Source organism: Sinohyriopsis cumingii, chromosome 1, assembly GCF_028554795.1.
Source record: "Sinohyriopsis cumingii isolate HCF-2022 chromosome 1, ASM2855479v2, whole genome shotgun sequence".
Taxonomy (NCBI): Eukaryota; Metazoa; Mollusca; class Bivalvia; order Unionida; family Unionidae; genus Sinohyriopsis; species Sinohyriopsis cumingii.
The window spans coordinates 164,772,037-164,795,016 of NC_142961.1; the positions used below are offsets into that span (position 1 = coordinate 164,772,037).

At 38.1% G+C, this 22,980-nt stretch overlaps 1 protein-coding gene across 3 annotated transcripts in view; it reads right to left on the reverse strand.

Annotated features, from left to right (window-relative positions):
• LOC149808301 (phosphofurin acidic cluster sorting protein 2-like) overlaps positions 1 to 22,980 on the reverse strand; it is a 198,960-nt gene that overhangs the window by 174,624 nt on the left and 1,356 nt on the right. For all 3 annotated transcript variants that reach the window (XM_089975795.1, XM_089975790.1, XM_089975784.1), the window contains exon 2: positions 5,879 to 5,966. In XM_089975795.1, the coding sequence (XP_089831921.1) occupies positions 5,879 to 5,966 (88 nt within the window). The remainder of the gene's footprint in view (positions 1 to 5,878; positions 5,967 to 22,980) is intronic.

The window sequence follows — 22,980 nt, forward strand, 5'->3', positions numbered from 1 at the left end:
TAAAACATGGAAATACACAGTAGATAAACAACTACTCACATAAAGGCTACATTGCTGCAAAAATGAAAATGAAGCACAGGGGTGGAGGTGTAATGTGTACTTTACTAAGTACACCATTACTTAAATAAATATACCATTGTTATTTTTATTTTTGTGTGATTTCATCCTTCTAATACACCTATTGTGGAAGGAAAAGATGCTTGGAGCTGATTTAATATCATATGGAATGTTATTCCAAACAATCACTTCCACAATGAAAGATATTTTTAAATAGCTCCTTTCTTGGCTTGGGTACTTGAAATTTTACCCTTTTAATGATTTTAGATTTGGGGTACCAGTAGATTCTCTTTCCTGGAAAATTGTGCTTAGGTAAGTGGGGTCAGATTTTGCAAATACCACTTACGTTATTTTGGCTTTGTGACAAATAGTCTTTCATGTATTGGTAATACTTTGAATGTAAACACTGCAGTTTGAACATTTTTTTGTTTGCTGATCAAGATATATTTTACATGCCTTTCCAGGGGTCTTGAAATTTTCTCATATTTGTAGAAGTTGTGTTCCCCCAAATTATGTTACAGTTGTCAAGATACACATGAATGCAACATTTGTAAAATGTAACTCTGTAATATAGCGGAACAAAGGCTTTAACGTTCTTATGGAGACAAAGATAAGATTTTTTCTTTGAAATATAACTTTTATGATGAGACCAATGCAAGATATTGTCTACAAATATTTCAAGAATTCTATTTAAACATATCATTTTCAATCAGTGTTATCAAAGAAAACATGCCTAATCCTTGTTCCTCTGGGTCCATGTCCTTGACACTGAGTACAATCAAAAATCGTTTGGTGCGCAGCATTAAGAGGTTAGTGTTAGGACTGGTCAGCCTGGTGTCAGGATAATGTGAATGGGTGGGACATAATGCTACATGTCTGCAGCATGATGTCCCAGTGCTAGACATCACTGTAAACTGCAACACTGCAGACATCATAGCGATATGACTGAACATTTTTTAAAGCTACGTTAAAAATCCAAGTCACAAACACACAATCAAAACTCAACCATACATGTACTGTAACTTTAATGAGAAAGTAATGGTTTCTGTGCAGCAAGTTTAGTTCAATGCATCAAGTTTACTTCAAGACTGGGTAACTTGACCAGAAGTCCAGGTAATTGAGACCTGCTGGTCAATAATCTAGGCAAAGATGCCCTTTTAAGTGTCTTTATAAATGTCTGTAAAATACATTGTCATTGTACATTCACAGAACTCTTGCTGCAACAATGGGACCCAGATAAAAATGCATGCGCCTTGTTGTGCTAATGAGCTTAAGGTAAAATGAAGAAAAGGTAGTATGGGAAAGCCAAAATGCTGACTTAATGACATTCTTGAAGACGGAGTCTCTAAGGCATGTAGCAACAGCTCAAACCTCATGAGCTTTAAGTTTCATAAAGGAAAGGTCTCCGTCAGTAAGATACTGTTACACTCTTTTGATCGCTTTAACAATCGACTGACGGATAGTGGCAACTGAAATGAAAATGGAGCCCTTGAGAGGAGAGAAAAGATGCTACCTACCATTTATTTTTCCTTTGGATGCTGATAGAAATGGAATGACCTCACGGGTATTATGGGTCTATCTGTATCATCCACAGCACAGATTCAAATACAACTGGGAATCTCTATTGGTAGTGGAGCTATTGAAGGTAACTGACTTGTGTCTAAAAATCACAGTCAACAAAGAAGAGAAAAAGAATCACAATTCCCATTAAACTGGAGACAGCCAGTGTCGATACATAAGGCTTGAATCTTACTTTGTATCCTCACAGAGGTGATGGCGAGTAGAAACAGTCTTGAGTGTGAGGTCCTGAAAGGAGGCCTAACACAATGGTTTGGAGGTGGGTTACCAACCATAAAATACAAGAATAATTCTATCTCGACATAAGAGAGTATGAGACAAATTTCTGTAGCTCAAAATACTTAACAGGATCTGCAAATCCAAACCAAATGCCATGCCAAGAAAGAATTTAAGTGTGTTGGAAATGGCAGCTCTATAGCCCTTGATAGTGGATACTGAACATCTTTTGTTCTCAAAGAGAAACAAGAGTTAATCAGCAACATAAGTTAGCATGGGACAACTAAGCTGAAGGCGTTTCCTACTGCACCATTCAGAGATTCTCCAACTGGCATCATAGACCTTGGATGTTGAAACTCTCCTGGCCTGAATGATGCATCTGGTAACTTGGCCCAAAAACTTGGTTCTGGCAGAGCAATCACTTGAGATCAGCAAGTAAAGAGTGGACAGGACACAAAAATGATGGCTCCAATAAGCAACAAAAAAAAATAATCAAAATTTTACTTTCTGCACATGTGCAGGCAAACAAATAGCCAATCAAAAATAACATTTCTAACACAACTAGGCATCAGGCTAAATTAAATCTCTTGGAAGCAGATGTTTCCTATTCCCATTTCAGGTGAAAATGACAAAAATCTCCAGGGGTTAATGAGTCAATGGGTGAATTTCGATGATATCACCAAATCTAAATATTCCTTGCATATCTGATCATTTGTGCATCAATACTGCACATAAATTAAACAATTAGCTATTTTGTGAAAATCTGTAAGAAATTTCCAAAACCCTTATCAACCCTTTTCCAACATATTATCAATTGAGGATAAAACCTTTCCAACTTTATTTTAAAACCTGAAAGATCAATATGTAAACAACAATTTGTGAAAGCACTTTCTAAATACATGTATATTTTTGAAGATATTAACTAGTAGTTAAACTACCATGCTTAAATCAATTTCTTTGTAAAATCAATCTCACAGTCAATTCTTTTGAACAGTGATGAGCCCATAGCTGTGATTTCTCATTATCTGTGGAAACAAATGATGTTTAAGATTTCTTGTCTCATGCTGAATAATGAGAAATACTTGTTCAGTATTTGTAAGAAACATATAATCTGATTTTTTTTAAAGTACTTCTCTTTCTACCTATGTGTTACTGTGTGCATATTTTGTATATGAAACAGGATTATTTTATACCTTTTTATATTTTTAACTTCTCAACGTATTGTATTATGATCTGCTATAATCATTTTACATGCAGGCATATACCCATATAACTATGAAGGTTAGATATTATTCAGATAACATGAATATACATCACAGAATTTTTGTTGCTGACACTAGCACTTTTTCCTCATGGGGAAAAAAGAATTGAAAAGAAAAATTCCCAAAATTGACTCATGCATCTAATTGAGCTGGTTTAGCCCAGTACTGGAAGTACTTAGAACATTATATACACTAATCATTATAATATGTTTTGTTTTTTATATATATAAAAAACCTAGCTACCTAATTTTAAAACCAGAGCACTAAGAAACTTTTTTTTCCCCCTTATACCTATTTTTCATATTTGACTATGTACTTGCATTAGTTAGATATTATTGGCTTCACTGCTTTTTTCATATTTTCAAAATAAAAAAGGTAATCTAAGAAAATAACCTTGACCATACAGCACTTTTCCAATTCCAAAACAAAACATTGTCTCATACGTTTCTGATGTGAAAGAAATTTTTAGACTAAGTCTTCTATCACATAATATTTAGACTTTATTTTTTATCAAACTGTATATTTATTAATTTGTGTGCCCAATAAATTAATTAAACAGTTGAATGAAGAGGCACTTCCATTACTATCTCGTAATACGTGATATGTTCTCTTACGGTGTGAGATGTTTAGCTCAGGCATTCGACTTTGTATGCGTATCCAAAGTTTGGCTTGCCATCATATCTTTAAGGAATGCCAGACCATTTTCCCACGCTACTGCATAACATGGCATTGATTGCGGCAGCTTAATATGCAAGTGAAATCCCGCTGAATGGAATACTGTCCTCGATCTTGGCCATATCAAGTAGTAGCGTGGGCAAATGGTCTGGCATTCCTTAAAGGTATGATAGCAAACCAAACTCTAGATAGGCATACAAAGTCAAATGCCTGAGCGAAACACCGGTACCAAACTTATTACACTATGCAAAATGTAGCTTGAAATATCAGCGTTTATTCTTAAATAGGTCGCACGAGAAAGGAGATATGTGTCCTCACTTGCAGTTATTATATAGTACATGTATGGCATGTAAATCGTAAGCAGCGATACGAGCCCCTGTGGGTGTGAGTTGTAATTTTCATGAATCCAAAAATTAAAAGTATGCATATTTTTATGTGAATTTCCTCCAATCAAAGTAACCTAGATCTCTGACCCTAAATATTTTGTGCTTCTTCCTTACTACATGCAAGTTATTCACAAAGTTTGCTGACTGGAGACCATGGAGAACTCAAGTTATTGTGTGTAAACAAAATGGTAACATATACATACAGACAGACAAGATATCATAACAGGCTCCACCATCTTATGGCAGATATATAAAAGCTGACCAGATGGATAGACAGATGGGTTGGTTTCAATAAATCTGTGGTCAGATTAGTCAGAGTTTCCTCTGACCCCTGCCACCCCCATTTTTATTATTTGGACATTTATGTTGGGGTGTAAGGACAGAGTCCATTCCCTACTGAAAACTTGGAATTCGCAGACACCATTTGGTGTCGGCATGGGGTAGCCGCTTACTAGCCGGCCTAGCAAACTTGAACAACCTTTCATCGAGATATACCTGCATTCAATCGAATGGAATATGATTTATTTTATCAGAAATTGTGATCATAGCATTCGTTCTTTCTTTAATCTGCTGACTAACAAGACAAAAGTACATCGTTGCTGAAATTTGACCTGGATCTGGCCATTTTCAGTCCTAGTCACATGACTACACAACTCTTGCAACCTACATGTCAATGTCATCAGAGGTCATACAGTCACATGACATCAAGAATAAACAATTTCTAGTGTTGCTGTAAGAAAACAAATCGAACACATAAATGAAAGTCACGTAATTTTTATAGAAAATTTTTAAAAAATTAAAAACGTAAACTTCTAAAAATATTTATTGTGAAAACAACAACTGAAAATCTGTAAATAGTGCAGCAATTAGAAGAAAACCAGATTCACTAAGCAGAGAGCACATGTCAATGTGGTAGTCACATGACACCATCAAAAATATTGCTGACACACGTTCGGTACTTCTTGAAAATGGATTTCTCCCCGCTGCTGTGATACAGACAGGTTTCTGGTCGTTGTTCTCAGAATAAATATGTTGAGAATGAAGTGTGCATTATATTTATTTACAAACATTAAGTGACTTATATATAATATGTCCAAATTCTATGCACAACAACTTTGGAAATGTGTTTGTCGATGTCACGTGACTATATGACCTCTGATGTCACTTACATGCTGGTTGCAAGCTTTGTATAGTCATGTGACTCGGGATGCAAATGGCCAGATCCAGGTCAAATTTCAGCAACGACGTAATTTTGTCTCATCTGTCAGCAGATGAAAGACATGGGCTCATGATTTTTGAGAAAATAAATCATATTCCTGTCGATTTCATGCAGGTACATCTCGATGAAAGGTCATTCAAGTTTGCTGGCTGGCTAGTAAGTGGCTACCCCATGCCGACACCAAATGGTGTTGGCAAATTCCAACTTTTCGATAGGGAATAGACACTGACCCTACATCCCAACATAAATATCCATATATCAAAAATGGGGTGACAAGGGTCAGAGGAAACTCAGACCATGGTCAGATATGCTTTGCAATCCAGCAGAAAAAAAACCAAAGAACAACAAGGTACATGAAATGAAAGTGCATTTGATGTGTATGTGTGTGTATGTATGCATGCATGTATGTATGTATGTATGTATGTATGTATGTATGTATGTATGAATGTACGTATGTATGTATGTATGTAAGTAAACATGCATACCTGCATTTTGACAGCCACATTAACAGCACTGAGCTCATTCTCCAGTGCTTTCAAGATCTTTAGTCGTGTGAAGGTTAAACTGCATATCCTGAAATAATAAATACCTTGGAGTTACTCCCCGTTAAAATATATGGCAAGCATGTTCTTAAGAATAATTGGAAAAAAACATTCTAGATGGACAAATCAATCCCTTCAAAGCATACCTGTCCATAAAGGATTTATTTGTGTCCCAAATGCCAGCTCTCAAATGATATCTCACACAATGGCAAAAGTAACCTTTATGAAAGCAGATTAAATTAGCATCTTACTTTATTGTGTATTTAATACAAGCATTTTTGGGTGATTTGAATTAGTTCAGAGAAGATGACATAGTCTCATAAATCTTAATTTTGAAGACTCATTAAGGACAATTAATTGATTGCCAGAGCAGCTCTGTCTACTCATTAGGATCTCAATCTGCATAAAACTTCTACTTTTTTTAGAAATTAACTTTTGCTTAAAGTAAAATAAATGCTTTGTTCAGACTGGTAACTGCAAAAAACTGAATGAAATAATGTAAAGCTATGATGACTTGAATTTTTACGTTATAAAGTGGCAATAACACAGGTAATGAAATCAGTCACACCTAAAATGTGACAGCATCTGGCCGTCTGTCATTGTTAGTTGCTATGTGTTGCTGTTTGATTAACTGGTGGGCAGAGAAGTGATTAACCAATGCCAAACAGCTTCATCAAAATCTGAACAGACAACTAAAGTGTTTCAGACTATCTTTGTAAGTGTAAAACGTCCTGTTCCCCTGCTGGCTGGCAAAATAAAAAAATTCCTATGGGGTCCTCCTGCAGGAGATAAGCACAGCTGCCAACCCTCATGATTTTGGCATGAATTTCACGACTTTTTCAGCGATTCACGGATTCATGCCGCATGCAAAAGAATCATGAATTCCCCAATTCTCAATTATTGTAAATCTTTAATAAAATAACCGATTTCCTTTTAAGTGCTAGTCATGATATCAGCAGTTGCCAAAACGGTCCGGTACTGTTGATCGCGATATTAGTGGAACTATAGCTGACTGATACAGTTGGCCCGGTAGCAAGCATTTAAGCATATTTTAATCTACATGTATATGTATAAGAGTAGTTTTACAAATGCTTTTGAGAGAAACTGGGGCCTAACCGGAATTTAGCTCTGCGCATGCACCGCAAACACTGATTTGAATTACCATTTGGCACCGCATCTTGAAAATGTCTTCACCAACTGGAAAAAAATAATGTATTGCACAAAAAGTGAAGTTTAGTTTGGAATATAAAAAAAATTGGCAGTGCATTCAGCCATCAAACACCGATGTACATCATGTTTCTTGCACGCAGTGTGCCACAGGTTATAAAAATAAAAAATATAAGCCTCTTCAAACTAAAACAATAGAACAGTTTTTTTTATCCATTATTGAAGAAAGAAAAAATCAATTAACCCTTTACCTCATAGAGTATTGTTACAAAGTGCAGTGCGCAATAAATAGAACACCTGTTACCTATTCGACTCCATACGCATAGGCCTGTCTGTTAACTGTTAAGCAATGTAGTGTATGTTAACAGCAATTTTAACCATTTTACATTTTTGGTACACATCTTTTATGTGTGGAAAAATTTAAAAGTAAAGTCTGATTGTTATAGGTGTGTAAATATTTTTCACGGAAGAATTTTTATGTGCTTTATAATCTTGAGAGAACTCATTCACTGTCATATCAGTGAGGCAACATGACCGTAGCTGCCATTTATAATACTCGAAATTTACAAGTTTTTCGTCTGCGTCTACATCACTAAGTCATCTGAATATGACAATTTATAAAAACTAATTGCTGCCTACATCAATATCAGAGCCTTTACCTAAGTTATTGAATCTTTCATAGTTGTGATTCTAATTGTGAAAACTTCGTAAGTACTGAATGAAATCCACGACCTCCATTTTGGAGAGTAGAGATCACGACCCAGTTACTTTAAATAGCAGATATCGACCAGAGCATAAACAGTGCATGACCACCTGATCTGACATAATTGTCATTCACAGAAATGAATGTAGTATCTAGGGGGTTTTCCCCAAAGGTGGCGCTACGAAAACCGGCTTAAAATGGCTGATGTTTACAGCAGGCGTCAAAAGGCGCTTCCATATGAATGGAGTAGAGGCATCCAAAGATGCTTGCATGAGGTAAAGGGTTAAATGAGCTACTATAAACAGTTCTTTGCCTGCAGGGACGTTTTTTTTTAAGTGAATGGGGGGGGGATGGTTGTTGTTGTTGTTGTTGTGGGGTTTAACGCCATTTTTCAGCACAAGATAGGCTATACATGGCGGCCAGTATTAATGGTGGAGGAAGAACCCGGGAAAACCCGGGAAAGAACCACCGACCCTCGAGAAGCTACTGGCAAGCTTTCTCACATACCCACATTGGCTGAATCTTAGACTCGAACCGCCGCAGACAGAGGTGAGATGGCAGTGATCCGTAACGAAGAGCGCTTTAGACCACTCGGCCACTCGGGGCCCCGGGGGGGGGGATGGGAGGGGGGCTTTGGTTTGCTACCCATTAAGGGTGTGCCACCGCCTGTGCACGGGCTGAAGCCCTCACCCAATCCCTCAACTAAGACCTAAACCCTTAAAGTATTTTAAAAACTTGTAACATTGGTAATAAAGATAATCATGCTTAGATTTTAACTCCATTCAAGCATATTAAGAATTTTCAAAAATAAGCTCTTGACAGAAATACCAATTTTTTTTCTCTTTAACCAACACTTGTTGTAAAGGGTAACTATATTAGCACAGGACTAACCAAATTGGAAATACAATATTGCAGTATTAGAAGGGAACAGGGGACCTTCATGTGGAAAGTATGATGCATAAACGTCGCAGAGCTATGTCACAAGGCACCTCGCAAAGTGGACAGGTCTGCAAAAGAGTATCAAAAAAACCCACACAATGAAATTTTACAATACAACAAAATACGGGGACTAATAAGTTAACCCTAAACTAACTACCTAACAAGTCTTTAAACCATTTGGAACATGTTTAGACTATAAAGTAAATAATAGAGAGGAGGCCTAACTCGAGTCGGGAGAAACACAAGGTAATAAAGAAAGAGGGACCCCAACTTGAATATAGCCTGCCTCAGTCTGAGATTATCTTTAATGTGAGAAATGACACAATCACTTCCACTCACATAAAACACTAGGTTTTATTTTGCCTGAACTAATAGTACACCGTTTCATCTCGCCAAAATGCAAAATTTTTATAACTGTTCAAATTTTGTAACAGGACAAACAAATGTCCAATTAAATAACAATTAAGGTAACTAGGAAAAATTTGGCAAAAGTCTGCCCATCCTTACATATAAACTATATAGCATACACGCAAATAGCATGATACACAGGACACGAGATCTTTGGCCAAGATCACACAAAAAAAATAACCAAGGATAGGAAATCTGAAAATTGGGATAAGACACATTTTCAGACAACCATACTTCAGAAAACACTAGGGAGTAATAAACACCCTGTCAAAATTTAGTTTGATAACTAAAATTTTTAACGAAATTCTTTTCTAAACTTAAAAAAAACACACATATCTTGGGGGCTACAAAAATACATGAAACACTTTATTTTTTGGATAAGTGGTGGGGGGGGCATCTGTCTGTTGTCCCCACCCCAAAAAAAGGCAGTGTGCCACAAATTTTATCATTGGGCATGGTGGCAGAGATGATGTGAGGAAGCACATTGGTAACAAAAGCACATACAGGTTGGGAAAATTGAGAACGCGCAGCAGATTTCAGCTCTCGATGGAAGACCTGCAAGCTACCAACACTGAAGCATTGTTTGTGAGTTTTCTTGTTGAACACAATCTAACTTTATCAGCTGGAGACCATGCTAAACATTTGTTCCGACAAATATTCCTGAACTTGAAGATTGCTTCATGAATTTATGTCAAAATTCACTACTTTTTATCCTTATTTTCACTAATTGCAAGCCTGTAGGGTTGGCAGCTATGGATAAGAGGCAGCTAATGGAGGCACAGACAATGTGCCATACTGATGACTAAAAAGGTGTTAGTTTAAATCAGGGATGTCATTGGGGGGGGGGGGGTAGGGGGCATTTGCCCCCACCCACCTGACTTTGCATGTGCTGTAAAACTGCTATAGCCTATATATGAAAATTAACAAACCCATCAAGTTTTGCCCACCCCATCCCCTGAAAAAAGTTGAAATGACATCCCTGGTTTAAATCCTACTACTGGAACAACCCAGATCATCCACTGTGGTGTATGCTTGGACACAGTGCTTTATTCCAACATTAAATAACTTACTTGTGTTGTTGTGCCTTAAAACACCAAACCAAACCAAACCTATCCATTAGGTATTTTGAAGCGGAGTAATGCCTCTGATACACAGCCCCAAAACTGCATCCTATTACTATCTCATCACCACAAGCAAGAGGACTGACACACATGTGAGCATGAGACAGTGGTTTAAATTATTGCTGACACAGAAAACATGAGCCAGTGCACTATAAGAAAGATTCTAATTATGTTTCTTTCAATTTTCAGATGACAGAACAATTTTAAACAGGATATGCAATAGTTCTCTTTAAAAACCCCACTTCTAATAGTAGCCTATCTATAGTCTGAAATATTTGATGCAGATCATTGTTCTTGTTCATAAATATCCCAATAAAATATAAGTGTAATGCCTATTATAATATTTGTTTCATACACCCAAATCCTCCTCACATAACTAGCATAAAGCATATCCATCATTTCACACCTAAATCCCTCATGACCAGCATATACCACATAATTTCACACCTACCCACACACCAATCCCTCTCACATAACTAGCATAAACTACATCCATCATTTCACACCCACCCACACTCCAATCCCCCCTCACATAACTAGCATAAAGCACATCATTTCACACCTACCCACACCCCAAACCCCCTCACACAACTAGCATAAAGCACATCCATCATTTCAGACCTACCCACACCCAAATCCCTCTCACCTGACTAGCGTAAAACACATCATTTCACACCCAAATCTCTCTCATATGACTAGCATGAAGCAAATACATTATTTCAGACCTACCCACACCCAAATCCCTCTCACAGAACTAACATAAAGCACATCATTTCACACCTACCCACACCCATATCCCTCACACAACTAGCATAAAGCACATGATTTCACACCTACCCACACCCAAATCCCTCCCACATAACTAGCATAAAGCACATAATTTCACACCTACCCACACCCAAATCCCTCCCACACAACTAGCATAAAGCACATCATTTCACACCTACCCACACCCAAATCCCTCCCACATAACTAGCATATAAAGCACATAATTTCACACCTACCCACACCCAAATCCCTCACACATAACTAGCATAAAGCACATCCATCTTTACACACACACACACACACGACTAGCATAAAGCACATCTAAACTTATCAGCTGCCATCTTGCCTCTGTCAGCATAGGCTTGAGTCTCAAATACTGCCAGTGTGGGTATGGGAGATAACTTGCTAGTAGTTTCCCATGAGGTGGTGGTTCTTCCCAGGGTTTCCCCGGATTCTTCCACCAAAAGTTAAATTGGCCACCATGTATAGCCTATCATATGCTGACTAATGGCATTAAACCCACATCATAATCAGCTGACACAGGTAACTATGATTTCTTCTTCACATTATCATTGTTCTTTAAAATATAACTTGGAATTATACCTATACCTGAGTGAAACAATCTGTAAATAACATACTGTACTAACATGGAATGTCAGCAAACCAGAGAAGTCCTTTTGATATTGACTCTAATGACCAGGCATGGGGTCAGTTATGATTGTAATCAACTACAGTGTGGGATGTAATCGTAATCGTATTCATTGATTTCAGAAGCTCTATAATCATCCTTAACATAAACAAAAGATCATGGATGTTGATTATTAAAATAATGAAAGGGTAATTTTGGGTGGACAATATGCAAACTAATTACTTTTCTTCACTATACAATTTATGACAACTACTCAGAACAAAAAAAGATATCAAGCAAATACAAAGCAACTGTAATCATCCCCCTGTAATTGATATTGTTATCAAATAATGTGAAATCATAATAGTAATCATCAGCACCAAACAGTCTGCAATGTAATCGTAATTGTACATGTACCTGTAATTGACCAGATGCCTGATAATGACATTATATGTATAAATGGTAACCATGCGCACATATTGCAGATTTATAAAGAAACTGATAGTACTGATGAAAAAGAATACATGTACATTTCATTTTGACATGATAATAACAATGTTTAAAAATGGAAAAACATGTGAGCTTGATGATAAGATTAATACAGATGCATCCAGTTTTTATGCATTTTCTATTAATGATATATCTGGAACTTGGGTGATTATTAAAAGATTTTAATTCAGTGCACATTAATATGCAGAAATTAGAGAAAAAAATTTATCAAGCTGGACTTGTGCTTACATCATCAGAATATAAAGTAAATGTTAGGGTATTCTGAAACATTGTTATAGGTCTATTATTTAATTAACATTTTATCAATGAATATTAACATATACTTTTTCAGTTTGTGTAAAACATAGCTGGGGGGGGGGACTAATTTTCATTATGCAATACTTACCCATTGCTTGTATAGCTTATGCTTTTTCATGCTGAAAAATCACCATCCATGGAGAACAGTCAGTATGAGGCAATCCACTTATGTACCTGACTTGGGGCATGCACAGAACTGTCATCTTTTTGACAGATAATGATTCTGCCAGGACATCAGAATGGGGTGAGAGGAGGGCATTTGCAAATAGTGACCTAGTTTTATCCCCCCACCCAAATTACAATTTAATAGAAGCAATACAATATCCACCACTAATGAGTGGCTGAACTAAACAGTTAGGTGGTTAGACTGATGCTCTCACTAAGACTAATTAAAAAAATAGAAAATGGAATGTACTCACCATTGAGGGAGAGGCCCATGTTGTTGCTGCAATAAAGTTCCCAGAGAAAACATTCCTGCTCCTATTGTGTCTGGTGGAGGTAACAGGAGGAGAAGGCAGTAGGGGAACAACAAAAATGTGGCCATCATGGATTCCTCCAAGGAGGAGTAAATAAGGCAGGCCCATGAGGCAGCAACAGTTAAAACCTCGTAGGCTCTAAAACTCCCAGCTGACAAAGGAGAGAAAAAGATTTGTAATCACCGTAAGTGGAGACATTCAGTGACAAAAGACAAGGCTTGAATCTTGCTGCATCTTCTCAAAGACTCTAGAGCAAGTAAAAAATAAAAACAGTTTTAAATATGAGTATGAGGTCCTGAAAGGAGGCCTCACTCATTGATTCAATGAGGGTTTTGGTTCAAGACCATAAAACACAAGAAATTTTCCATGCGGGCATAAGTGGTCAGTTGAAAGGTATCTACAAACTGATTGCTGAGCCCCGAGAGAATTGCAGGTCTATAGCCCTTGACAGTTAATTCTAAAGATTTTTGGTTCTCCAAAGGAACAAAATAATATCAGCAACAAAGTTACAATGGGACCGCTGGGATCAACATATTTCCTACTGCACAAATCACAGAAGATTCTCCATCTAGAATCATAGACCTTGGATGCTGAAGCTTTCCTGACTTGGTTTCTTTCTGGCACACAGGTTACTTGAGATAATCGAAGTGTGAAGGTGGAGAATGTGTGGGCTGATGTGTAGGAGGGAGCCTGGGTGTTGCAACAGAAGATCTCTCCCATAAAGTAAAGACCTGGGTAGATCTATCAACATCTCTAGAAGATCAGTGAACCACAACAGGGTTATGAGAAGGATATGAGCAGTCGAAATTCAGACTTTGCATTACTTCAGGCAGCAGTCAGAAAGGTAGATAGGCATATGCAAACTGATGTCCAATGCCCATGCAATCTGGTTTGGGACTGGAAAGACATAAAGGGGAAATCTGTTATTGAGTCTGGGGCAAACTAGTCCACCAGAGGCTGTCTCCATAGTGCGAAAATGTACTTTGTTATGAAACAGTGACATGTCTATTCCGCAAGGACTGTTTTGCCTGATCTGGACAAACTAACCTAAAATGTTTCTTTCCTGGAATGTGGCAAACTAGGAAGGTCACTTCTCCGAGGTGGCTCAGCTGAGGAGGTTTGCAAAAGAAAGAGCATGTGTGCCTCCCTGACACAGAAGATAAGCTACAACAGATGACCATAAAAGATCGACCCTTGAAACATTAGTTTTCATTTCTAGTCCATTGATGTGGAGGGTATAATCATCCAGAGTCCAAAGACCCTGAAGAAATATGCCCTCTGGCTATAAATGAGTACATAATCTGATGCACTGGTTAACAGATGGGTTTGGGGGTCCCCAGTCAAGAATCTGTCCCAATTCATCCACCAATGAAAAATGTTATCAAATGTTATGGAAGTCTGGTCCTAGAGGATTCAGAGCTAACAGAAGTTCTCTTTGTGATTTCACCCTTGTAAGGAGAATCTGTTGAAGGTGCATATTTTTCGATTTGAAGCACCTCTTGAAGTGCCTGGGTTCGATCTATGCGATCCAGTAGAACCGAGACTAAGTTCTGGTTCTTGTGGAAATTAATTCCAACACAAATAAAGTCCTTAGATGGAATGAGTTCAAACTTCTTGAGTTACTGCTGACCAATAACGGAACAGATAGGAAGAACCAAAATAATGAAGATCAGCCAAATATAAAAATACTGGAAAAACTAATTTTTTATAGTACAACCTTTCTCCACAAATACTTATCTGATCATAATACCTTAGGAGAACTATTGCTATGCCACAAACCCAGTCCTCCCAGATAATACTTTTAGCGAAAAAGATCTAAAAGTTATCTGCACATCTAGGTGTCAGTCAGTGATCTCCCCTTGGTTAAAGCTGTAAAAATTTAAACTGTAAAGCGCTGCTGATTTGCCCATTTTTGGACGCAACATCATCTTCAGTTTAACAAAATCCCTCTCCTTTAATGTTTTCAGTCATATAACATCCACAAGTTACATCTATAAAGCCAGTTTCACTTAACATTTGGTGCCATGTTGTTTTTTCAATATAGACTGGTCTGCTACTTAAGTATGTATCAAACTATAATGAATCTGTCACACATGGTTTCAACTTCAAGAACCCTGTCTGTTTTCTTAGAAATGTGTCATGTACAGTTACTGTTAATAGAAAATAAGTGAACGGTTAGACATACACAGCCAATGATGGTAGAGAGCCTTGAATCTAGTCCACCTGATGTAAGTGTCATAGTAGCTATTATGGCATTAGGATATGGCACCTCTATATTCTGAAGTGGACCCCCCCCCCCCGCCATGAATATGCATCTGCTGATTCCATTCAGATTGGTAGTGGAAGTGGAAGCTGTGGTCTGCATATTGAGGATCATAAACATATTGGATACAAGTAACACTGCAAGTCAACTCATGAGTATTCACTTGGAAAACAGGAGGTATTTGTGACATAATACACCCGTAGATGATTGGGACTCAAAGGTCACACTAACATTCTTGCACTGGTGGATATTGTGTTGACCCTTCTAGCCTCGTCTGCAGATGCAAAGCTGGGATTCAATGATGATGCACTGAGTCCTGAAATAACTACTGAGATTGAGGAAGTAATTGAAAGTAGAATCTTCCGTAGATAATTCTCACCTAATGTCAGAAATGTATACCCAACAGGTGATGTAGCAGAACAAGAACAGAACACATTCAAGTAGATCAAATAATAACAAAGAAACTTGAATGCCTGTTTTGTCATCTATAGATTGAGGTAGCAAAGTCCATCTCTCATGTGCTACCTGTGAAGGAATTGGAGAAAAATGTAGATGATGGCAGTCCACTACACTTGCAGCACTCATGGTACAGATCCCTGACAGTGAGTAAACAGACATCCCTTGGAAACAGAGTTCCACAACCTCCTTAGATTCCAATAAAAACTTAGTGATCTTAAATTATGTTTCTCTCATCAAGCATGTACAAATTTCTGGTATTTGATCAATATTGATAAAATTAAATGGTTTCCCAGGACAGGAAAAGACTTATTTCTTTCTAATTTTTCCTGATTTCCTGGTACATTATCAGGGTTCGAAACTAACAGTCATCTGTTAGTCTGCAACTAATAGTTTTCCTCATGGACTAGTAAATATGTTCCAATACAAGTCTGCCTGACTAATAAAAAAAGAATGCATGTAATTATTTTAAAGGTTGATTTTCTGGTGTTTTTTATAATGAATTCCATGACAGAAATGCGGACAAATGACTTGTCATTATTTGTTACTGAACTTGTTGTAACTCCCATATGTAAATCCAGATCACCTAGGTGCTTTATATTACGCATTACAAATGCTGTGCAAAGTGTTATTGTCTCACTGACCAGGATCATAGTTAAACAAAAAATGTGAAGAGAACAATGTGACAATTTGTACAAGGTGTGGAAAATCCGGCCAAAAGGCTGAAGACTGACAATAATGAGGACAAAAGGGAACATGACAAACAGAATGATAAAGAAAGTATTAACCAAACTTTTCTAGAGAAGTGGAAATGCGATCAGCCGTGGCTTAACTTTAACCCTGAAGTAACTACCATGTTTTGCAGCATTTGCAGAGAGCATTCAAAAACAGAGGATGAAAAAAGGCTCATTTGTGGTTGGATATTCCAGTTTATAGTTTATCATGAAACCAAATCACAAATCCATCAGAAATGCATGATCACAAGTCGAGAATTATCTAAACCCAAAGGACTGTCATCTGCAAGTAAAATCGTCATGACGCTAAACGAAAAAGTTGTTGGAAGAATGTTGATTTTGTTTAGGAATGTACAAGCCCTAGTAAAAATGAAAAAGTCATTTAGCGATTATATGTGGATGGTCCAATTGGATGCCAAAAACGGAATTGATGTTGGTCAAACATATGTCAATGACAAAGAGGCATAAATGTTTTCAGAATTTATTGCACAGTGTGCAAGAAATAAACTTAAAACAAAAGATTAAATCAGCACCATTTATTAGCATTATCACTGATGGTTCCACTGATAAAGGGTTCCGTGAACAAGAAGTTGTTTATGTGAGAACTGCTATGGGTGGGCAAATATGCACTTCATTTCTGGGTATGACAGAAGTTTCACGAGCTAATGCTGATGGGATTTTAGGAGCTACTGATGATGCATCTGCATCAACTGCAATGCCTGATTACAAAAGTAAACTTGTTGGATTTGGTTCTGATGGAGCTGCTGTTAATACTAGAAAAAACAATGGTGTTATTGCTAGATTTTGAGAATCGCAGAAATGTCTTGTAGGAATACATTGCCATGCTCATCATTTGGAATTGGCTTACAAAGCTGCCATTTCAAAAAAGCCTATCCATGCAAAAGTTGAGGAGCTGTTAAAAGGACTTTATTATTTTTATCAGAATAGCCCTTTAAATAAAGTGATTTGTTAGGTGCATGTAAGGTGCTGGGAACCACCAAGATAGTGTCTACTTGTGTTGGTGGGTCTAGATGGTTGGCACACTGGCAAAGGGCTTTGGACAATTTGTGGAAATCATATCCAGCAACAGTCAGCCACCTCCAGACATTGACTAAAACTGATCAGCTTTCACCTAGAAGACCTGACGCTACTGGGAAAGCAGCTGGCTATCTGAAAATGTTGCTAGATCTGCATCTTGTTAATTATGCCCACTTCTTGTCAGATGTCATAAATTAACTGTCCAAGTTGTCATTGTTTTTTCAAAATGAGTCTTGTTTGATGTCTGAAGTGTACCTGAGAGTTCTTGCAACTATTGGTGTCTTGGAACTGGCGAAGTTCAAGACAAAATGCGGTATTTTGTATCGGTATGCCAAGAAAGGGACCGCTATCTTCAAGCAAGTTGTTGTGCCCAGAGCGAAGCGAGCAGAAGTGCTTAGGCTGGCACATGAAGGTCTACTTGGAAGCCACATGGGCGTGGTGAAAACCAGAGATAGGTTAGTGAGGGAGTTCTACTGGCCAGGTGTGTATGGTGATGTTCAGAGGTTTTGTTTGTCGTGCGACAAGTGTCAGCGGATGGCACCTAAGACCTCCCATCACCCAGTGCCACTAGGAACCATCCCACTGATTGATGAACCTTTCTTGAGGGTGGCGATGGACCTAGTAGGTCCGATAAAGCAGAAATCGTTAGATACTAATGATAGTTGATTGCGCCACCTGGTATCCGGAGGCAGCGGCCTTGAAGAACATTGACTCAGTCATAGTGGCTGAGGCCTTGTTAGGAGTTTGGTTGAGGGTTGGTGTCCCTGAGGAGATACTGACTCACCAGCGGACACAGTCTGTGAGCCAGGTGATGGAAAAGGTAAATAGATTACTGTCCATTAGACACCTGACAACTACCATGTACCACCCGTAGTGCAATGGTTTGATGGAACATTTCAATGGAACATTGAAACAAGCTCTGAAGAAGCTCTGTGAAGGTCACCCCTGGGATTGGGATCGATACCTTCCCACGATACTTTTTGCGTATCGAGAAGTACCACAGGCAAGTTTGGGGTTTTTGCCCTTTGAATTAGTCTATAGGAGGACAGTCAGAGGACCCATGACTGTGTTAAAACAATTATGGATGGATGAGCAAGCACCCAAGGAAGTGCAGACCACATACCAATATGTTGTTGATATCCACAACAAGCTGGAAGAGGTTTCCAAATTGGCTCAGGAGAATCTCTGCGACGCAAGGGGCATCAAGCCAAATACTACAATAAAAGGACAAAGGAACGTCACTTTGAGGTGGGTGACAAGGTGTTGCTGTTGCTGCCATTAGAGCACAACAAACTTCAAGTCTCATGGAGGGGACCATTTGTGGGAACGGAGAAAAAGACGGGCAGAACGACTGTATCCGGGTAGGAGACAAGGAGAAGCTGTACCATGTAAATCTTCTGAAACGTTACCTTGAAAGAGAAATACCAAAGAGTTCGCAGTTGCTATGGTTGTAACTTTAGAACTCGATGACAATGGAGGAGAGGCGGAAGTACTCCCTAGTTGTCCTTTGACGAGGGAAGAAACCTACATCGACGTTGTGCTTGACGGGACATTAACGTCAGAACAATGTAAGGAAGTGGAGTCGTTACTCCAAGATTACTCAAGCGTCTTGACAGAACGACCTGGCAAGACGGAGTTGGAGGAGTTCACCCTGAAATTACTGGATGAGAAACCAGTGAAGTTGAAACCATATCCACTACCCTATGCGAAATTAGAACCAACTGAGTCGGCGTATAGCCCTCCTGTTGTGTTGGTACAGAAGAAAGACGGTACACACAGATTTTGCGTCAATTGCAGGAAGTTGAACAGGATCACGGAATTCCAAGTAGAACTTTTACCTGACCCTGAGTCCATATTTGCTGAGGTGACCAATGTGAAGTATTTTTCGAAAATCGACCTGTCCAAGGGATACTGGCAAATTCCAGTTGGAAGTGAAGACAAAGCAAAACTTGCCTTCGCAACTCCAGAAGGGACCTACCAGTGGGTAGTCATGCCATTCGGCGTCCAGAATGCACAGAGTGTCTTCACACGTATGATGCGAAAATTACTTGAACCATTAAAAGGGACTGGAGTTTCAAACTTCATGGATGATTTACTCTTAGCAACAGCTACTTGGGATGATCATATGATTCTGCTGAAAAATGTTTTAGAGTGACTTCGACAAACGGGACTGATCGCACGACCATCTAAGTGCCATGTAGGGTTTAGGAAACTAACCTACCTAGGTCATACCCTCAGCAAAGACATGTTAAACCCAGATAGTTCAAAGGTCGATGAACTTAGGGACACAGTACAACTGACCACTAAGACGGAAGTTCGATCTTTCTTGGGACTGGCAGGGTATTATTGATGATATGTTGCTTACTTCAGCGCTATTGCGAGCCCATTGTCTGACTTGACTCGGAAAAAGTCTCCAACAAAAGTTATATGGACAGACGCATGTGAACAAGCATTTCAGACATTAAAGGACAGATTGACATCAGATGCAGTAGTGAAATTACTTGATGTGACACGAGATTTTGTTCTACTTACTGACGCTTGTGATAGAGGTCTAGGGGCAGTGCTATTACAAGAGCATGACGGAAGCTTATTCCCAGTTGCTTACAGCAGCAGGAAATTGTCAACTGCAGAACGCAATTATTCAGTCTCTGAGAAAGAATGCTTGGCAATTATTTTAATCAGTCTAAGCTTTTCTGCAAGAGAAAACAAGTGTAAAAAGACCTCGAGAGTAAATCTGGGAGAAATTCTCTCATAAAACTGTTGTCCAAGAGGACTGTTGTCAAGGAAAACCCATGAACAAATTTGGCGGTAGAAGCGAGGAATGCTGAAAGCTCAAAAGTATTTGTGACAATTCCATGTAATTTGTGATGCCCATAAATAATGCTTTGCTGAATTTATTTACTTATATTTGCATGAACTATTTGCTACATTTGTACATCAATTTGCTTTATGAAGTACATGTATAACTGTGTTGAGTTTATGCATAGAAAGTCGTACATTAATCTTTAGATAAGTTTGACGAAGTGTTTGAATTTGTCATCTTGTTTGCATAACAATTAGGTTCTAAGAATTTCATGCATTACATTAGTTAATGGGTTACGAGAATCCGTGCGAATTCACCGAATTTAGAAGATTTCACGTATGATTACGGTTGAGTGTGTATTGACTGAAATGACGTAGTAAGCCATCTAATGTATCTCATTCATTCACTTGTATAAATTGAGGCTGGCTCAAAACCGTTATGCCTCATGTGGTGTTAATGTGTCGTGTTAATGTGTGATGAATTAGCCATTAAACTAACTAGGGTCATTATAGGACATGTGGAACCGATTGATAGCTTTAGCATGTGTTTAAGCACAGATAGTAAGATATGATAACGAGACGGGGGATAATGCAAGCCCCTGTTATCATAAACAACAGAAAATAGCTCCTGTGATGTATCCTGTGATGTATTAACCATGAGATGTATCTTGTGACGTATTATCTCTGAGACATATAGTGAGATTTATTATCCGAGATCCAAGTAACTGTGAATCTACGTGCTACGCAGAGTTGAGGACCAAAAGAGACAAGACAGAGGGGAGTCGCAGGAACAGCTACAGTGGAAGTGGAGTGAACCAGAGAAGCAGGTTATGCAATTGTACAAGGAAATGACTTCGATTGTTCACTCAATCCTATGATAAACTAAATCTATCAGTAAAGCAGATCGGCTACTTTTTTTTAACATATTTGTGTTTTGTAATTTGGTGAAAGTTTTATTTCTAAAAGCAGAGTATATTTCTAATGTAATGAATTTTCACAGTTCTTTTATTTTATTGATTAAATTGTTGTTTACATGCATGGGGGCTCTTGTTGGTCTGTTCTGTATATCTGCTCAGATCTCTATCTATTCCACCTATAAGTTTCCCCACCAGAGATCTCGGAGATGCTTAATTACACGTATTTGGATGCTAATTTTTATCTGGGATGCAGAAAATCATTGAGGCGGGAGTCCTACGTACGCATGTAATAGGTATGCAGCAAAATTCAAAGACTTGCCAGTCCTGCTTCAGCCACCTGTTTTGTGGGAAATTGTGTTGAGCTGTGCTGATATTTACAATGACAGAATTCAGTGACTGTAAAACCCCTTGATGTACATACATGTTGCCATTTTATGAGTACATAAAAAAGAAAATGATGCAATAGCTGGGGGTCAAGTTCAAAGGCTCTGACTGGCGGCCGTGTGGGAAAATGTACTGATATTTACAGTGATTGAATTCAGAGACAGAAAGACCCAGAGATGTACGTGTGGTCATTTATAAAAGTACATCAAATAAACAACTTTAGCTTTCATTATTGTGTTCCGAATGAAAACTTTGCCTTTTTCTGTTAGGAAAGCGAAAACGACTTTGCCTTTGATTATACAAGAGGTACATTGACTGACCATTTTTTTTTAATGCCCCTCGCCTTAGCCCAGTTAGTTCTAGTGTTGTAGTGAAATGCATTCATCAAGGCATCAGTAGCTAGGCCTAGTGTTTATATCAATTACGTTGACAAACAAACTCTTGTCCATTCACAAGCATTATGTTTTGACAGCTGATTGACCATTAACCCTTTTCCGAGTAAGGCAGCAACTACCAATTTCCTGCATGCTATCCTTTGATGATAAAACATACAAACTTGTGTTTTAAGATCAGAATCAGTGATCTGGATATATATATTAACTGCCTTTTATACAATATTTCGTCATAAAATTAGTCTGAAACTGTAAGTGAACCAGTAGGCCTAACGGGAAATAATGGCAGACTTCACTAAGTCTGGGATGTACCAGTTTATTAGACTGTCTGTTTTCTTCAATCATGAGGCAAATATATTCAGAAAAAATATACACATCATTGAAACCAAAGCCTTTGTATTATGTTTTTTTAAAGATTTAACTTTAAAATGCAAATTATTTAGGTCAGAAACGTATGGGACAATGCTATGTTGTGGAATTCGCAAGATGTGCTCTAAGGTCTAAGCTGTTTTCTGACTTGACACGTATTTGCGAAAATACGTGAAAAAACAGCAAATCAGATACTATTGCCTAAAATTACTACAAGTACGTATACAAATAAATAAACTATAAATTTGCAATCCTGTCAGTGGACTATTGTAATGAAGCTATATTATAGTGAGTGATTACATTACGAAAACCTCTCCATCTAAAAATAGATGCACTCACATCTGTGTTGATTCTGTAGGAATGAAGGGACTGCAACTTTTGATGGTGGGACTCCTATTTTTACCAAAATGGGAGTCCTGGACTCCTAGTTTTAAAATCATAGTGAGACCTCTGCCCACTTATATTTATATTTACTATAACCAGGCAATAACATCGAGGGTGGTCAACCTCTAGATAATGAGAACCAAATCAAGCGGACACCTTGAAAGAAGGTACAATCCGCCAACCCACAAACCTCTTGAAAGAAGAGGGGACTTTGTGTAAGGTTTCTACAAGGTGGACAGTGGGTCGCTTACAGTTTACTAGACTATAAATTAAATTACATGGATTGATT